The sequence below is a fragment of the Lepidothrix coronata genome, unplaced genomic scaffold (assembly GCF_001604755.1).
Source record: "Lepidothrix coronata isolate B3197 unplaced genomic scaffold, Lepidothrix_coronata-1.0 Scaffold78, whole genome shotgun sequence".
Taxonomy (NCBI): domain Eukaryota; kingdom Metazoa; phylum Chordata; class Aves; order Passeriformes; family Pipridae; genus Lepidothrix; species Lepidothrix coronata.
Window position 1 is genome coordinate 3,154,077 of NW_016690258.1, and position 14,358 is coordinate 3,168,434.

Below are 14,358 nucleotides of genomic sequence, written 5' to 3' on the forward strand. Positions count from 1 at the left end.
ACCCTTCCCACCTCCTTCCCCAGTCCCCACCTCTGTGGCTGCTGTCCTGTGCAAGTTTGGGGGGTGATAGCAGGAAAGGTGCAGCCACCGAGGGATGGTACAGTTGGGGATCATTGCCCTGTGGATTGGCAAGTGCCAGCCTCACTGGAGCCCACCCACCACTTCTGGCAGGACTCCCATGAGCCTCAGAGGGTGCCCAGGGAGCCCTGGGGCTGCGTTCAGGGACAGGTAGGTTCCCCAAGGTAGTGACAGCTGTGTCCCCAGCCTTCTTGCTTCCTCTTCCTCCTCCCACCTCTCCTAGCATGCACCCAAGTCCAGGGTAATCCACAGGGGCTTAAAAGGGAACTGCCAGCCCAGCGCCCCAAGGAGGTGGGGGCAGATTTACCCAAGGAGTGGCTGCCATGAACAGATGAGGGGGTGGGTGGGGAGGCCTGACAGATAGGGGGACAAGACCCCTGCCTGCCACCTGCCTCCTTCCTCTTTAGTGCTGCTGCACAGGGCACTCAGGGGCACAGATGGAGCCAGCAGCAGGGTGCCCCCCCCAATGCCCCCCCTTCCACAAGCCTGCCTGGGCTTTAGCTGCTTACGCCAGGGCCCAGGAGGATTTAGTGGGGGAGGTAACAGAGGGGGGGGCACTTTTATGTGGGTGCAGGATGCTTGTGTGGGGGCCACAAGGCAGTGCCAAGGATGCAGGAGCTGGTGCCTGCCCTGGTGATATGGCAGGACCCCTGTCTGGAGCATCCCTGACCCCATACCTGGTTCAGGTCCCCTGTTACAGCCCTGGCCCTCCCCATACAGGAGTGCCTCCTGCCCCACAGCCCTCCAGGCACTCCCTCCCAGCAGCAGCCTGGAGTGCCAATGGGCCCTGGGATGCCAGCTGCCCCATCCCTGCCCGCTCCGGTGTCCTTGAGCCCTTGAGCCCTGCCAGCTGATCAGCTTCCAGGAAAAAAACCACGCAATTACAAAGAGGGGTGATGTGTGAGCCAAGGGAGGGGGGACCGGGAGGGGGGGCCAGGAATGTCCCCAGCGGTGGCAGATGGCCTTACCCAGGGTGCATTGTTCCTTTTAGTGTCTCTTATCCGCTGTAATAGGATCCCGGAGGGAGGGATGTGGGAGAGGGGAAGAGCGAGGGGGGCCCCGGCGTGGACCGGGGTGGGGGCCGGGGCTGCCAGCCTGGCCCTGGCCTGTCAAGCGGCTCATTGTTCCTGCCCCGGGTGTCACTGGGCGCCGCCGGGGACAATGTGGCACTGAGCGGGGCGGCCGGCGGCGGAGGGACGAGGCGCACGGAAAGGTACCCGCCAGGCCCCGCTCCCGCGGGGACCGGGGGGCTTGGGGCGGCCGGGAGGGTGAGCGGAGACAGCGACGCCCTGGGACGGGGTGGGGGCTTCCTCCTGTCCCCCGACACCTCCCTTTGCCACCCAGAGGTGCCCCGAAGGACGGGCGGTGCCCAGCTTCGTGGCTGTCCCAATGCCAGCCATGGCAGGTGGCCTGTGCCCATCACCGGGGCCTTTGGCGTCCCTGCCAGCCTTGCTCACCTGGAGGTGAGCACGCCCTGCCCGCAGACCCCCCGACATAGCCTGTGGCAGTGGGGGAACACACCGTGGCCCTGCTGCCTCCCCCTTGTCCCACTGCCAGCCTCGTCATTCTCTGCCCCGCAGGGTCTTTTGTCCCCGGCGGGTTCCCGCTGCCGTTCATCCCCGGGGGGACGGGGGACCCTGGCGGGCTGCGCGTCCCTGCCGGCACCGCACACAGCTCCGGATGCTGCGGGCAGGGAGTTATAGAAGGGCACGTCCCACCCCCTCCACCCTACTTCAGGCTCCCCCCCATCGGGAACAGGAATATTCTCCTTCCTCAGTCTTTCCCCCTTTCTCCAGCCCACAGGAACAGGCAGGTGAAGATGGGGCGTTAAACAACCCCGGGGGTGCGAGCCATAAGCACTTACGGGGTGCACAGGGGACCAACCTGCCCCCTCCCTGCCCCCCGTTACCCTGATGCAGGAGATGTGCCATAGCGGTGACGAGTCCTGCCAGCACCTAAAATAGCTGCCCCCCCCGCCCGCCATGCCCGAAGACACGGCCCCAGCCCCAACACGGGTGCTTTGTTTCAAAGCCGCTTGGCATCGCTCGGCTTGCCGGGAGCCAGCGGTGCCGCAACCGCCCACCCGGCCCTGGACACACGGCGATTGTCCGCCTCCCAGGGGCCCTGCCCGCCCCCGGCCCCCAGGCACAGGGTCTGGGAGGGCCCTGGGGTGCTCTGGGGGAAAACAGGGTGCAGCAACATCAGGCGTCACGCCATGGTTCATATCAGACTGGCAATCTCCATCAAGGAGCTTTGCCTCCGTTTCCCCTGGGACTTTGCGCATGGGCAGAAGGAAGGGAGGAGGAGGAAGAGGGAGGCTCACACAGCCTGCAAGACCACCCAGGTCACCTCTGCTCCCCTCACCCCAGCAAGTGTCTGCAAACTGCCTGGCTGCCACATTCCCCACACCTTTCCCCTTCCCCTCAGTCCATCCAGTTCCTGGCTATTTGCAGGACAGGCTGAAGGCAGCTCTGGCAGACACATAGCAGCGGGCCTTTGGGGGAGTGTCAGGCAGGAGTGCAGGGCACCCATGGGGTACCATGGGGCCATGCAAACCTCCTCTGCCAGGGGAGGGCACAGTGTTGCCCCTGCCTCAGTTTCCCCATTTCCCAGCCATAGGATTTTCAAGCTGCAGATCTGGGAGCAGGGGGTTAGTTGGTGCCTGCCCCCTTTCTGAAGGCTGCCGTGCCCGCAGGCTCAGCTCGCCCCCCCACCATGGCATCGCCGGATGGAGTCAGCGGCGTGGGCGGCAGCCCTGAGGAGACGGAGCTCAGCATCACCCTGACCCTCCGCATGCTCATGCATGGCAAGGTAATGGCAGGGGGCTCAGCACTTCCAGGAGGTCAGCAATGCCTGGGCTGAGGGACCATGCTGGAGCTCCAATTTCCCCTGGCAACAGCATTCCTAGAAGGATGTCTTTGCCCATCCTAAGCCAGGGAGGGGTTCCCATGCCCCAGTGTCACCAGTTAAGCCACTCAGTGTCCCAGTGGCCCCGGGGCAGGGCCTGCCCATTGCAGGTGTGCCAAGCTGTGGGCAGAGGAGGGATTCAGCAGGCAGGGAGCTGCCTGCTGATGGGGCCACTCTTGTCTCTGGCTTTGCAGGAGATCGGCAGCATCATTGGCAAGGTAAGATTTGGGGTCCAGGGCACCGGCAGCCCTGGGCTCCCCTGGACCTGACACCTGCCCTGTTCCTCTCCCTGCAGAAAGGAGAGACTGTTAAGAGGATACGAGAGCAGGTAAGGGCATGCTGGGGGACTGCCAGATCCTGATGCCTGTGTTGCCTGCGCCTGGTGGCTCCCATATGCCTGGGCCCCAAAACCCAAGGGGATCCAGGGGAAACACAGTGGTACTGCAGGGAAGGCTGCCTGGGGCAGGTGGGAGGGGGGAAGCTCAGATCTGAAGGCATCAATCTCTCCCGATAACCTATCCCTGGGAGAAGTCATGGAGCACAGGGTCTGTGACATCCCTAACGAGGTGTGACACTGTCCCCAGAGCAGCGCACGCATCACCATCTCAGAGGGGTCCTGCCCCGAGCGCATCACCACCATCACCGGCTCCACTGATGCCGTCTTCCGAGCCGTGTCCATGATCGCCTTCAAGCTGGAGGAGGTAGGCAGCCCTCCCATACCCTGCTAGGTGCCCCCACACCTGTGGGATCCTGGGAGTCTGATGCTGAATCCCCCTTCCCTCACAGGACCTGGGAGTAGGGAGCGATGGAGTGGCAGCAGGCAGAGCACCGGTGACCCTGCGCCTTGTCATCCCAGCCAGCCAGTGCGGCTCCCTCATCGGCAAGGCAGGATCTAAGATCCGGGAGATCCGGGAGGTGAGGCTGAGGATGCCCTGGGCGCAGGATCCTCTTTTCCCCCAGGGAGCACAGAGCCCTCAGTGTGGGAGCTGCCACAGTCCCGCAGGGGCTGTGGGAAGTGATGCAGGTGATGCGGGGGCAGAGAGCATCACCCTGTAGGTCCCGCAATGGTCCCTGGGAGCTCAGGAGGGGGACAGGGGAGGTGTGAGGTGCTGAGCCCTTGCAGGGGGTGGCTGAGGGATACCAGCATCTCCCTTTGCTCCCCCCAGAGCACGGGGGCACAGGTGCAGGTGGCTGGCGACCTGCTGCCCAACTCCACGGAACGGGCCGTCACTGTCTCGGGAGTGCCAGACACCATCATCCAGTGCGTGAGGCAGATCTGCGCCGTCATCCTGGAGGTACCCAAGCCCCATGCCCAGCCCAGGGGCATGTGCTACCCACCTCCCCCTCCCCAAGGCTTGCTGTGCCCGCCTGGACCCAAACACCATGGTCCCCCTGCGTGGAAGCCTATAGGAGCACCCTACCTCAGTGGTGCTGAGGGCTGTGCCCAGCTTGCTGGGGACATGAGGGAGCAGAGGGTCCATGGGGCTGTAGGGGTCATTCAGCCTCATCTCTCATCCTCTCCACCTCCTTCCTTCTGTCTCCAGTCACCTCCGAAGGGGGCCACCATACCCTACCACCCTGGCCTCTCCCTGGGCACCATCCTGCTCTCTGCCAACCAGGTAAGAGGGCACAGCCCCCCTGGGGCACAGAGCAGCTTCAGCCAGCAAGAGGCAACTCTGGTGGGCTCATGGTGGCCTCTCTGCCCTGGGGGTGGGGGGCTGAGGCAGTGGTCCCCACCTGGCTCCCAACTGATACCCTATTTTCTCCTCCTCAGGGCTTCTCCATGCAAGGCCAGTACAGTGGGGTCTCTCCTGCAGAGGTGAGTCTGTCCCTGTGGCAGCTTCTGTGGGCACTGGGTCCATGCCCGCCAGGACAGGTGCTGCTGAGGATTCCTGTCCTGGAAGGTGCTGGGTGCCAATGTTCAGCCCCAGCAGGGGCACAGGGGACTCTGCCATCACCACTAATGCCTCTTTCCTCCTCCTCCCACTGCCTGGGCAGGTGACAAAGCTGCAGCAGCTGTCAGGGCACACGCTCCCCTTTGCCCCCCTGGGCCATACACCTGCCATGATGCCAGGTGAGCTACCAGGGGACATCTCCCATGTCTGCCCCAAGGCTGGGGGTGTGGGGTGCCCCTCCTGGCACACCCAAACACCTGACCCTGAGGAGGACGTCCCCAACCCCTGCAACCTCTCCAGTCCTGTCCCCCCTGGCATGGCTACCCACTCCCCCAGCACAACCCTTTGTTGATTTCCTGGGGTCCCTGGACCCACCAGTACCCCCGAACCCTGCAATGGGAGAGCACCAGCACCAAATTATGGCTGGTGCCTGTGTCCTGTCCTCCCTGCCTCTCCCCAGGGATCCTCCAGGTTTGTCCCCAGGGCCACTAGCTCTCCTGGCACAGGTCTGAGGAGGGGGCATGGAGCTACTGGAGACCCACCTCCTCATTGCTTACATCCCTGTCTCTTTCTCCAGGCCTGGATGCCAGCTCCCAGAGCAGCTCCCAGGAGTTCCTGGTGCCCAACGACGTATGTATTGATCTGGGGATGGCAAGAGGGACCAGAACCTGTTCCCACCCATGTGTCCCATCCTGCAGGCACTTTGCAGGGGCCAGGAACCTCTGCCCCTCACAGAGCAGGCTCTGCCAGAGCTCAGGAGCAGGAGGGGGCTGCTGGGGCAGAAGAAAAGGGAAACCGAGGCACATGAGGGGGCAAAAGGGCTTGGCCAATGCCAAGGAAGGGCCTTGGCATGTGGCAGCCCAGCAATGCCAGCAAAGGAGGCTTGAGCAAGACCAAAAAGCAGGGTCTGCCCTGCCCTGCCCTCCCACTGCATTCTGCAGTTTCCCCAACCCTCCCAGGCATAGCAGGTGTCTGGGTGAGCCCCTGGGAGCTCCCTGCTTGGCGTGGCTGCTCCAGCTGCTCCCAGCTCACCCTGGTCCCTGCCCCTTCAGCTCATCGGCTGCATCATCGGCCGGCACGGCAGCAAGATCAGCGAGATCAGGCAGATGTCGGGCGCCCACATCAAGATTGGGAACCAGACCGAGGGCTCCAGTGAACGGCACGTGACCATCACGGGGACCCCCGTCAGCATCACCCTGGCTCAGTACCTCATCACAGCCTGGTAGGTGCCAGCCTGGGGGGGTGGACACACACATGCTGGATGCATGTGAGGGGTGGCACTTCCCCAGCACCCCAAGACAGCTTTAGGGGGCACCCCCACCCCAGCATCCACAGGAAGGATGAGCTGGGTGGTGCTTTGAGGTCCTGAGATGGTAGGTGCAGGATCTGAGACCCACCGGGTTTGAGCCCCAGGTTTTAATCCTACTCAGAATGTGCCATGGAGACCTGTGACAAGGGCTGGGGCGTTTGGGAAACTCATTCTGTCACCATGGTAGTCACCATCCCATCCTTCTTGCTTGCCTCCCCAGCTTAGAGACGGCTAAATCTACCTCCCAGGTGCCACCGGGCCCTGGCTCCATGGACCTCGGCATGGGTTTCTCCCAGCCTCTCGCCCCAGGCTCTGGCACAGCGCTTCCCGCCGTTGCACCGGCCCCTCCAGCCCTGCTGGGCACCCCCTACGCCATCTCCCTCTCCAACTTCATCGGCCTGAAGCCGGTGTCCTTCCTGGCACTGTCCCCGTCCTCTGTGGCGGGTCCCAACGGCGGCACCGCCACCTACACGACCAAGATCTCAGCGGCCAACGGCACCAAGAAAGCTGACCGGCAGAAGTTCTCGCCCTACTGAGCCTCGGTGGGCCAGGCCAGGGTGTCCAGGGTGCCACTTGGTACCAGAGACATCTCCCTGCCACCCACTCTGGCCCCCAGCCCCTGCCAGGTGCCCCATGCTCAGAGTGGCCCTCCTTGCCCCCCACCCCAGGGAAGGGAAGGGTCTTTCTGGTGGCAATGCCCGCTGGAGGAAGGGGCTGCTTCATTGCCTGCTGCCAGTCCCAGCAGCACTGTGCCCCCCCCCTGATTTTCCTGCACAGAGACCACATGTCCTGGTATTGGGTGGGGGGGCTGTTCCTGCTGACCTAGGGTCCCTTCTCCCAGTGCCCTGTGCCAGCATGGGACCCCTGCCTCCTGCTCCTCCCCCTGCCTACCCTGCCATCCTGCTGCTGCCACAGTCTTGTCTGACGCCCAAAAGTCAGGTCCCACTGGATGAGGGACTGCCTGGCCTCTGCAGGAGTCCCTCTTCCCTTGGCTCTGGTGGGGGGCCCTCCCAGGGCCACCCTGGGGCAGTCGCCTCCCAGCAACCCCATCCAAGAGCCAGTCCCTGCTGGCTTGGAAATGCTGTATATATAAGTATATTTTTTCCTCCTTTGTAACTTATCAATGGTTTAATAAAAAGATAAAATTTACAAGAAAATAATAATAATAATATCCCCCACCCTGGGTGGAGACTTCTCCCACAGCAGGAGCAGCCCCAGCTCCTAGGGACATGGGGTGGTGGCTGGAGGGGCATCCCTGTGTCTGGGGCGGGGAGGGGGCTGGTCTTCAGCCTCATCTCTCTGGGGGTCTTCCTGGAGCCCCCTCCCTGCCATGGGGCAGTTTGAGAGGCCATGGGGCAGTTCTCCCTCAGGCCCCCAGTTATTACTGGGGTAAGGACGTATCCAACCCACCATGCCAACACCATTCCTGGAACCTTTGTGGGTGGGCTGAGGTTGATGTACCCCTGCAGCATCCCCCAAAAGGGTCCAGTCCCCTTTCTGGCACTGACGACCCCATGGGAGGTCCTGCAGAAGCAATGAGACCGAAGGGGAACAGCAGCTTCTGATCCTCTCTGGCTGCTGCCGCCTGGGACCACCCCACACAGCCACCTCCATCACCCTGTGTCACCATGTCCCCCCACCTGGCCAGCAGCCCAGTTCAGCTGGCACGTGGCTGGGCTTCAGCTGGACAGCTGTGTCCATAAACAGCCTGGCACAGACCCTCAAGCAGCCAGTTCCCCCCCAGAGGAGTGGCCCCTGGCAGGCAGGGGGGACAGAGGGCACAACCAGGCATGGCCACGGGCACTGTGTGCTGCCATGCCAGCAGGACAAACAGTGACATGGCCAGAGTCAGCCCCATGGGTGTGTGCCCCTGATCAGTACCACAGGGAGCAGGAGCTCCTCCACACAGACATTAGTTTTGGGTTTAACAGCCAAGGATGGAGGTTTCCATGTCTGCCATCCAGGCTCAGTGGAGTGCCCGGGGCCCTGCTGTTACTGGTGTTAGTGGTGTTAGCTGGGACATTGCTCCCGGGTAGAGTGAGTGCAAGGGACATCTGCCCTCCCTGTTGGCCATAAGTGGTTCCAGCAGGGTCATGGAGATAGAGGTGACCCCTGCCCCTGCTCAGGAGCCCCTTGGCATCCTGAGGAGAGCCCATCCATGCAACTGGGCTGTGCTGGTGGAGCCAGCCTGCAGAAGAGACCTGGGGCTTCACCAGATCTGCTGCCTTCCCCCAGCAGAGAAACCATCTTCCACCATAAGCTCAGAGAGAGGCAAAACCCAAACAAGGACTCCTCCAAATCCAAGAGGCTGTGTCCAAGCAAGTCTGGTGGGTCCCAGGTAGGTTTCCTGCCCAGCACAGTGGGACAGAGCCTCCTGCTTCTCAGCTGCTCTGCTCAGGAACTTGACCTGGGAGGGGGAAGCCTGTTGTGGTCTGGTCCAGCCTGTTCCGAGGGCTGGGGCTGATGCAGCTGGTGTGGGTCTCCAGCGTGCAAGTTGCTCTCTGGAGGAACTGCAAGAAGTTTTCCTGGACAGAAGCCTCTGAGATGGAAAGACAGAGCTCCTGAGCCAGCGGCCGGTTGAGACAGCTGCGCCGGAGCCGGGCCAGCTCTTCACGGATCTGGCGGTTCAGCAGCCCATAGAAGAAGGGATTGATGGCAAAGGAGGAGTAGGCAATCCAGGTGACCACCATCTCCCCATGCCCACCACCCAAAGTGCCAACAGTGACGGAGGAGTGCAAGTGGAAAGCAAAGAAGGGCAGCCAGCAGCACAAGAACTGTCCCACAATGAGGACCAAGGTGAGGATGGCCTTGTTACTTCCCAAAAGGCGATCTGGGATCAGCTTGGGCAGCGGCAGGATCCTGGCAATGATGATGGTCACTTGGCTGGCGATGGAGTCGCATCGGTGTCTGGGTGCAACTGCCTGTGCTGGCACTGGCACTGGCGCCTGCTGTAGGGACACAGTTCGGGCCACACGGTAGATGCTGCTGTAGACAGCAAGGATGATGATGGTGGGCAGAAAAAAGCAGGTGATGCTGAAGAGGATCACGAAAACCTTCTTGTGGGCCCCAGGGCTCCAGTAGACTGTGCAGCGGCTGGCGCTGGTGGCCCCGTTGCCTTGAGGCCACGCCGCCAGTGCCAAGATAGTGATGAGAGCAGACTTGACCCAAATGAAGATCACTCCAGCCACCGCCAACCTGATGGTCATCTTGACCTCATACCTCAGGGGGTGGACGATGTAGTAGTACCTCTCCACACTGATGATGGCAATGGTGAGAATGGAAGCACTGATGAAACAGATATTCAGGAATATCAAGGCCTTGCACTCGGCAATGCTGTAAATCACCCTGTTGAAGCAGGAGGAGCTGGAGATGATTCCCAGGGGCATGAGGAAAATGGCAGAGAGGAGATCGACCACACAGAGGTGGCAGACGAAGATGAACTTCCTGAAAAGGGGGGTTTTCAGAATGACGACCAATACCACGGTGTTGGCCACCAGGGCAGTGAGGGTGAGCAGGATCATGCAGAAAAGGCCCACCACCTCCTGGGCAATGGAGTACTCGGGGACGGAGAGCAGCTCTAGGCTGTCCGTGGTGTTTGGCCCTGTTCGGCTCGCCATCCCCCTCAAGGGCTAAGCCAGCAGCTCCGGTGCCTGGGCAGCAAGGGTTCTTCTCCTGCATCCCATAGAGGGAAACCCCACCACAACCATGGCCTTTATCTTCTCCTTGCCTGTTCGGAATGGGAGTGGGGTGTGAAGCAGAAAAAACAAAATGAAGAAGAGCCACAGAGAAACATAAAGACAACCAGTACACTTCCAAGGTGCTGGAGGAAGGAGAGATAGCCAGTGAGATCACAGCACCCTGCCTATCCCAAAGCTGGCACCCAGGCTGTTCCCAGCCTGGCCAGAGACAGCACTGCTGGGACCTGCAGGCACCCATGCCAGGCTAACACCCTGTCCCCCTGCCCCAACAGCACCATCATGTCCCCGGGAGGGACAGCACAACCTGCCTGCCCCAATCCTCTTGCTCCAGCCGCAGGGGACACTGGGGTGGGTGGAATTCAGCGCACCTTTGCTCCTGGAGAGGTGGGTGATGCTCCTCTCCTTGCCAGGGTCCCTCTTGCCGGTGTCGTTCCCGCAGCAGAACAGGGGCTGTGGGCCCTGTGTGAGACCACACTCCCCCTTCCCTGCTCCCGTCACCCGCTCGTCATCCTGTTTGCCCGCAGCCCGCCAGCTGCGGATGGCACCAGCTGTCACTCCCGGCGCTGCCTGCGCTGCCTGCACTCGTGGCAGTCCCACGGGGACAGCTGCTGGGTCCTAGCAGCCGGCAGGGGCTCGGGAAGGGGGGAACCTGAGTCCCCGAGACCTGCCCCCCTCAGAATGGCCACCCGCTGCACCAAGCCTGGTCCTTCCACAAGAACAGCTCAGCCTCTGGGTCACCAGGGCTTGAGGGTCAGAGCCACAGGCAGGTCTGCAGTAACTCCTCTCCACTGGCACATGGATGCTCATGGGGCATCGGTGTAACACAGCTGGGAGTTGTCCTTCTCAGGCACAAGTGAGCACGGCAAGGGGTTTGGCATGGCTGCCAGGCTGGGGCAGGGCAGCAGGCACGGCACCAAGAATGGCACTAGAGTCAGGGCAGGCACTCACCCTCAGGATGTTCCTCCATGCCCAGGCAGGGAAGCAGATCTTGCTCATCCTTTATAGCTGTGATGCCACGGTGATGGGCATGAGCTGTGTGCCTTGCTAAAGTGACAAAGGGCAGCTGGCTCGCAAAGCCACCAGATTTTATCTCTGAAGGCTGTAGCCCCTCCAGAGTCACCCGCTGCCACCCCTTCAGGGACCCACCTCCACCCTTCCCTACACCACATGCACCTTGCCGAGGGCAGGAAAGCACGAGCACTGTTCGGTACAAGGCATGGTGCTTTTATTCGCCTCAAAGCAAGCTCTGTCCCCACACCAGCCTGTTCCTTGCCAAGCCCCAGGTGAGGTGGCCAGAGTACAGATCACTATCCTCTGGGCTGGTGGGCATCACCAGCTGGTGCTGGGCCAGGGCCACAGGATTCCTGGGCACCCTCAGAAGCGGAGCTGGACAAGGTAGCGGATCCGGCACTGGCTTTCCTGGTAGATGAGGTACTCGCTCTGTCTGAAGGAGGATTTCTTGTAGGCAGGCATGGGGATGGGCTTGCCTTGGCACACCAGCACCTTCTTGCCATCCAGCAGCACCTCCTCATCCTGTGCAGGGTCTGGGCCAGAAGTCACCCCCATCAACACGTCAAGCCTGAGACCTTGCCTCCCTCCCCCCTGCCCTGTGCTCACTCCTACCCCACAAATCCCATACCCCTCCTGCCCCAGACTCACCTGGCTCTGTCTGGCCACAGGCCAGGACACTGTCATAGCCAGCAGGTGGCTGACACAGCGAGGGGTCATCACGGGTGATGCGGTAGGGCTTGCCCAGGGCCACCTCCGTCAGGAACATGATGCCAACATTCTTGGATGTGCAGCCCACTGACATGGGAGAAAGGGATGCAGATAATAACACCACTCTTGGTGTTCCCATCTCGTTGTGCCCAGACCATGCTGGGACAGAAAGACCAGTTGCCATGCAGGGAAGGGGCTTGGCATGTCCACATGCCTGCCAGCCCACAGCTGCCTGGCAGGGGTCATGCGAAGGCAGCCGGGCTCACATTGACCCTGCGGGCATCCCAAGCAGCCTTGCTCGTCCCAGGACCCTCACCGTAGCAGGCTGATTTGCTGTTCTCAGAGGCAAAGTAGATGCCCTTGCCCACACGCCCTCCTGAGTGTGGCATGATGCGCAGCCCGCTCTTCAGGATGGCCGCCACCACTGCCACGTTGGTGCCGTGCCAAAGCAGGCGCCGGTGCTCCAGGAGGTCGTGGGCTTTGAAGCGTTCATCCTGGAGAGATGCACAGCTAAGGGCTGTCCACAGAGGGAGATGTGGATGCCCAGGCATGGAGGGCTGCTACCCACTCCCGCAGCCCTACCCCAGAGCCCAGATGGGGGGGCAGGAGAGCGGGCAACCCTGGCCAGCTGGGCTGAAGCCCCTGCTGGGTGAAGAAGCCCAGAGCCCTAACACAATCCTGGGGTGCAACCAGGGCTTCCACACTGTAAGATGGGGCAAATCATCTCCACCTCACCTCACCAGCTCGGGCCACCTGCCAGATGTTGAGGATGTGGAGGTTGTGCCCAGTCTGTGTCACGTAGTTTTGGATCAGCTGCCAGGGAGGGAGGCAGGAAAGCAATATCACCACAGGCAGCCATCCCAGCAATGCCCAGGGTGCCCCTGGGACAGTGGGGACCTTTTGGTGTGCCCACAGGCCTGGCACAGGTGCTCCCCATTATGAGACACTCTGGCACAAGGAGCACCTGATATTCCCGAGAAGCTGAGTCCAGCAGGGAGAGCTGGCAGCAGAGCAGGGCATAATCCTGATCCAGCGGATGCGGGACTTCTTTCTCCTCCTCCTTCACTTTCTGTGCCTCCAGGCTCGGTCCCACCTCCTTGAGACCCAGCTTCTGAAAGGGACAGACCAGAGACATCCTCACCACCAGTGCCGGGCACCGTGCCGGGGGGACCAGGGCAAACCCAAACTCCTGCCAGCAGCTCCCTGCCCCACATGCAGGAGCCCTCCTTGGGGAGGGATGCCAACCACCACGTGCCCTGGCATCTCACCAACAGCATGTCCTTCTTGGCACGGAGCAGGTCAGGGGAGTTGATGGGGGGTGGCCGTGCCCGCCCAAAGTTGTGGGGGACGATGGTGTAGAAGCGAGAGGAGAGCTCCTCCAGGCGAGAGGCCTGGGGGGGCTGCTCCTGCAGCGCTGCCTCCAGCTCCTCCAGTGCCTCAAAGCCCCTCGCGATCTGCTGCTTGCTCAGCTTCCCCAGCGGCATCTTCTTCACGTCTGGAGGGTGTTGGGGAGGGCACAGGTGACCCCATCCACCCCACTTGCCTCACAAGAGCCTCCAAGCATCACCACGGGCACATGCAGGCACTCGGCACAGGGTATCCACAGTCCCACCAGGTGCCGGGATGGCAGAGGGGATACTCTAAAATCCATCAGCACCTCTGCCCCACTCACCCCTCCACCTGCACACCCCAGCTGAAGCCCCCAGACCCAGCACATGCCATCCATCACCTCCTACCAATATTCATGGTCTGCATGGCGTCCCGGAACATGTCACTGCTGAAGATGAGGGACACCAGCTCCTGTGTGTCCTTGTCCAAGGTGCAGGGCAGCACCCGCTGCTTGCAGATCTTATTCCCATCCACATCATCCACCTGCAGATCCCCAGCATCACCTGTGAGCCTCTGAGAGGCTGTGGGAGCTGCCTGATGGGGAGAGCCCAGCCCCTGGGCAGCAAAGCAATAGGCAGGTGCTGCCTCCATTTGCCATGACTGATTCCACCCAGAAGCCCATGGTTCTCATTCAAGATGCCCTCCCACTCCATTTCAACTCATTAGCCCCAAATCTCTGCCTGCAGGCTGTTTCAGCACACACCCTGACCCTCCTCAGAACCCACCACATCCTGGTGACCCCCTTGGATGTCCTGTAGGATACCTGTATGGTTGTCCAGTAGCCCAGGAGGGGGATATGAGGACTATCCCACTGTGGTGACACCCCAGCTGCCCACTGTACTCACCTTGAGCGCAACCTCCACCTCCTGCCCAGCCCCTGGCTGCACCTCGATGAGTGTGTACTTCCCCGGCTGGGCAACGAAGTTTTCCTTTGAGGCCCAGCTGTTCCCGGTCTTCTCCCGAAACTTCTTCTCAAAGTCCTTCTTGGCAGCCTCCAAGGAGGCACAGGGCATGAGCTTGGACTGGCCCACCTCCCCCTGACAGCAGATAACAGTGCTCAGGACCTCTCCTACATCCCTGCCCCATCAGCCTCGTGCTGGAGGGAGCAGGCAGGGTTCAGGGGGGCTGCAATGGCAGGGCTGGTGGGCAGAGAGTAGGAACGTGCTGAGCCACCAGCACGGGAAGAGACCCCAGGACTCCTTGTTGTAATGTCACATTCACATTCACTGCAGTGACAGGTGCCATGTGCCCCAGCCAGGCTCACCATGTCGTGGGTGGGAAAGTCCTTGAAGCCCCCCAAGCAAAGGGCTATAACAGGACACGTTGTTGCTTGCTTTGGGACCAGGAAAAAGGGATGGGGACC

The 14,358-nt window shown here is 61.6% G+C and overlaps 3 protein-coding genes across 4 annotated transcripts; 1 reads left to right on the forward strand and 2 right to left on the reverse strand.

Annotated features, from left to right (window-relative positions):
• Nucleotides 1-1,164: 1,164 nt before the first annotated feature.
• PCBP4 (poly(rC) binding protein 4) lies at nucleotides 1,165-7,319 on the forward strand. Of its 2 annotated transcripts, none has more exons than XM_017820029.1 (13): nucleotides 1,165-1,291; nucleotides 2,774-2,889; nucleotides 3,180-3,203; nucleotides 3,281-3,313; nucleotides 3,570-3,686; nucleotides 3,772-3,900; nucleotides 4,152-4,280; nucleotides 4,530-4,604; nucleotides 4,760-4,804; nucleotides 4,984-5,059; nucleotides 5,458-5,510; nucleotides 5,933-6,102; nucleotides 6,410-7,319. In XM_017820029.1, exons 2-13 carry the CDS (start codon nucleotides 2,794-2,796, stop codon nucleotides 6,723-6,725), a joined length of 1,263 nt encoding a protein of 420 aa, XP_017675518.1. In that variant the 5' UTR covers nucleotides 1,165-1,291; nucleotides 2,774-2,793; the 3' UTR covers nucleotides 6,726-7,319. The 2 variants fall into 2 exon arrangements, with proteins under 2 accessions (XP_017675518.1, XP_017675519.1); XM_017820030.1 differs by lacking the exon at nucleotides 1,165-1,291 and adding an exon at nucleotides 2,179-2,230.
• An 8-nt stretch (nucleotides 7,320-7,327) lies between these two features.
• Nucleotides 7,328-10,428, reverse strand: LOC108499806 (probable G-protein coupled receptor). Its single transcript, XM_017820027.1, is given in 3 exon segments — nucleotides 7,328-9,819; nucleotides 9,821-9,916; nucleotides 10,256-10,428. Coding segments are annotated over 2 exon segments (1,296 nt in total). The 5' UTR covers nucleotides 9,868-9,916; nucleotides 10,256-10,428; the 3' UTR covers nucleotides 7,328-8,570.
• A 550-nt stretch (nucleotides 10,429-10,978) lies between these two features.
• On the reverse strand, nucleotides 10,979-14,176 carry PARP3 (poly(ADP-ribose) polymerase family member 3). Its single transcript, XM_017819859.1, has 8 exons — nucleotides 13,841-14,176; nucleotides 13,343-13,478; nucleotides 12,875-13,101; nucleotides 12,571-12,717; nucleotides 12,342-12,419; nucleotides 11,923-12,100; nucleotides 11,547-11,693; nucleotides 10,979-11,431 (listed from the first exon to the last, which is right to left on the reverse strand). Exons 1-8 carry the CDS (start codon nucleotides 14,006-14,008, stop codon nucleotides 11,262-11,264), a joined length of 1,251 nt encoding a protein of 416 aa, XP_017675348.1. The 5' UTR covers nucleotides 14,009-14,176; the 3' UTR covers nucleotides 10,979-11,261.
• Between the last annotated feature and the right edge of the window lie 182 nt (nucleotides 14,177-14,358).

Excerpts from the sequence above, each read along its gene's own strand:
- PCBP4 (XM_017820029.1), top strand. The coding sequence starts at position 2,794 with ATGGCATCGCCGGATGGAGTCAGCGGCGTGGGCGGCAGCCCTGAGGAG. Across the intron at positions 3,901-4,151 it reads AGATCCGGGAGATCCGGGAG|AGCACGGGGGCACAGGTGCA; the intron begins GTGAGGCTGAGG and ends TGCTCCCCCCAG. Across the intron at positions 4,805-4,983 it reads GTGGGGTCTCTCCTGCAGAG|GTGACAAAGCTGCAGCAGCT; the intron begins GTGAGTCTGTCC and ends CTGCCTGGGCAG.
- PARP3 (XM_017819859.1), bottom strand. The coding sequence starts at position 14,008 with ATGCCCTGTGCCTCCTTGGAGGCTGCCAAGAAGGACTTTGAGAAGAAG. Across the intron at positions 12,101-12,341 it reads AGGTGGCCCGAGCTGGTGAG|GATGAACGCTTCAAAGCCCA; the intron begins GTGAGGTGGAGA and ends GCATCTCTCCAG. Across the intron at positions 11,432-11,546 it reads CTGTGGCCAGACAGAGCCAG|ACCCTGCACAGGATGAGGAG; the intron begins GTGAGTCTGGGG and ends CTTCTGGCCCAG.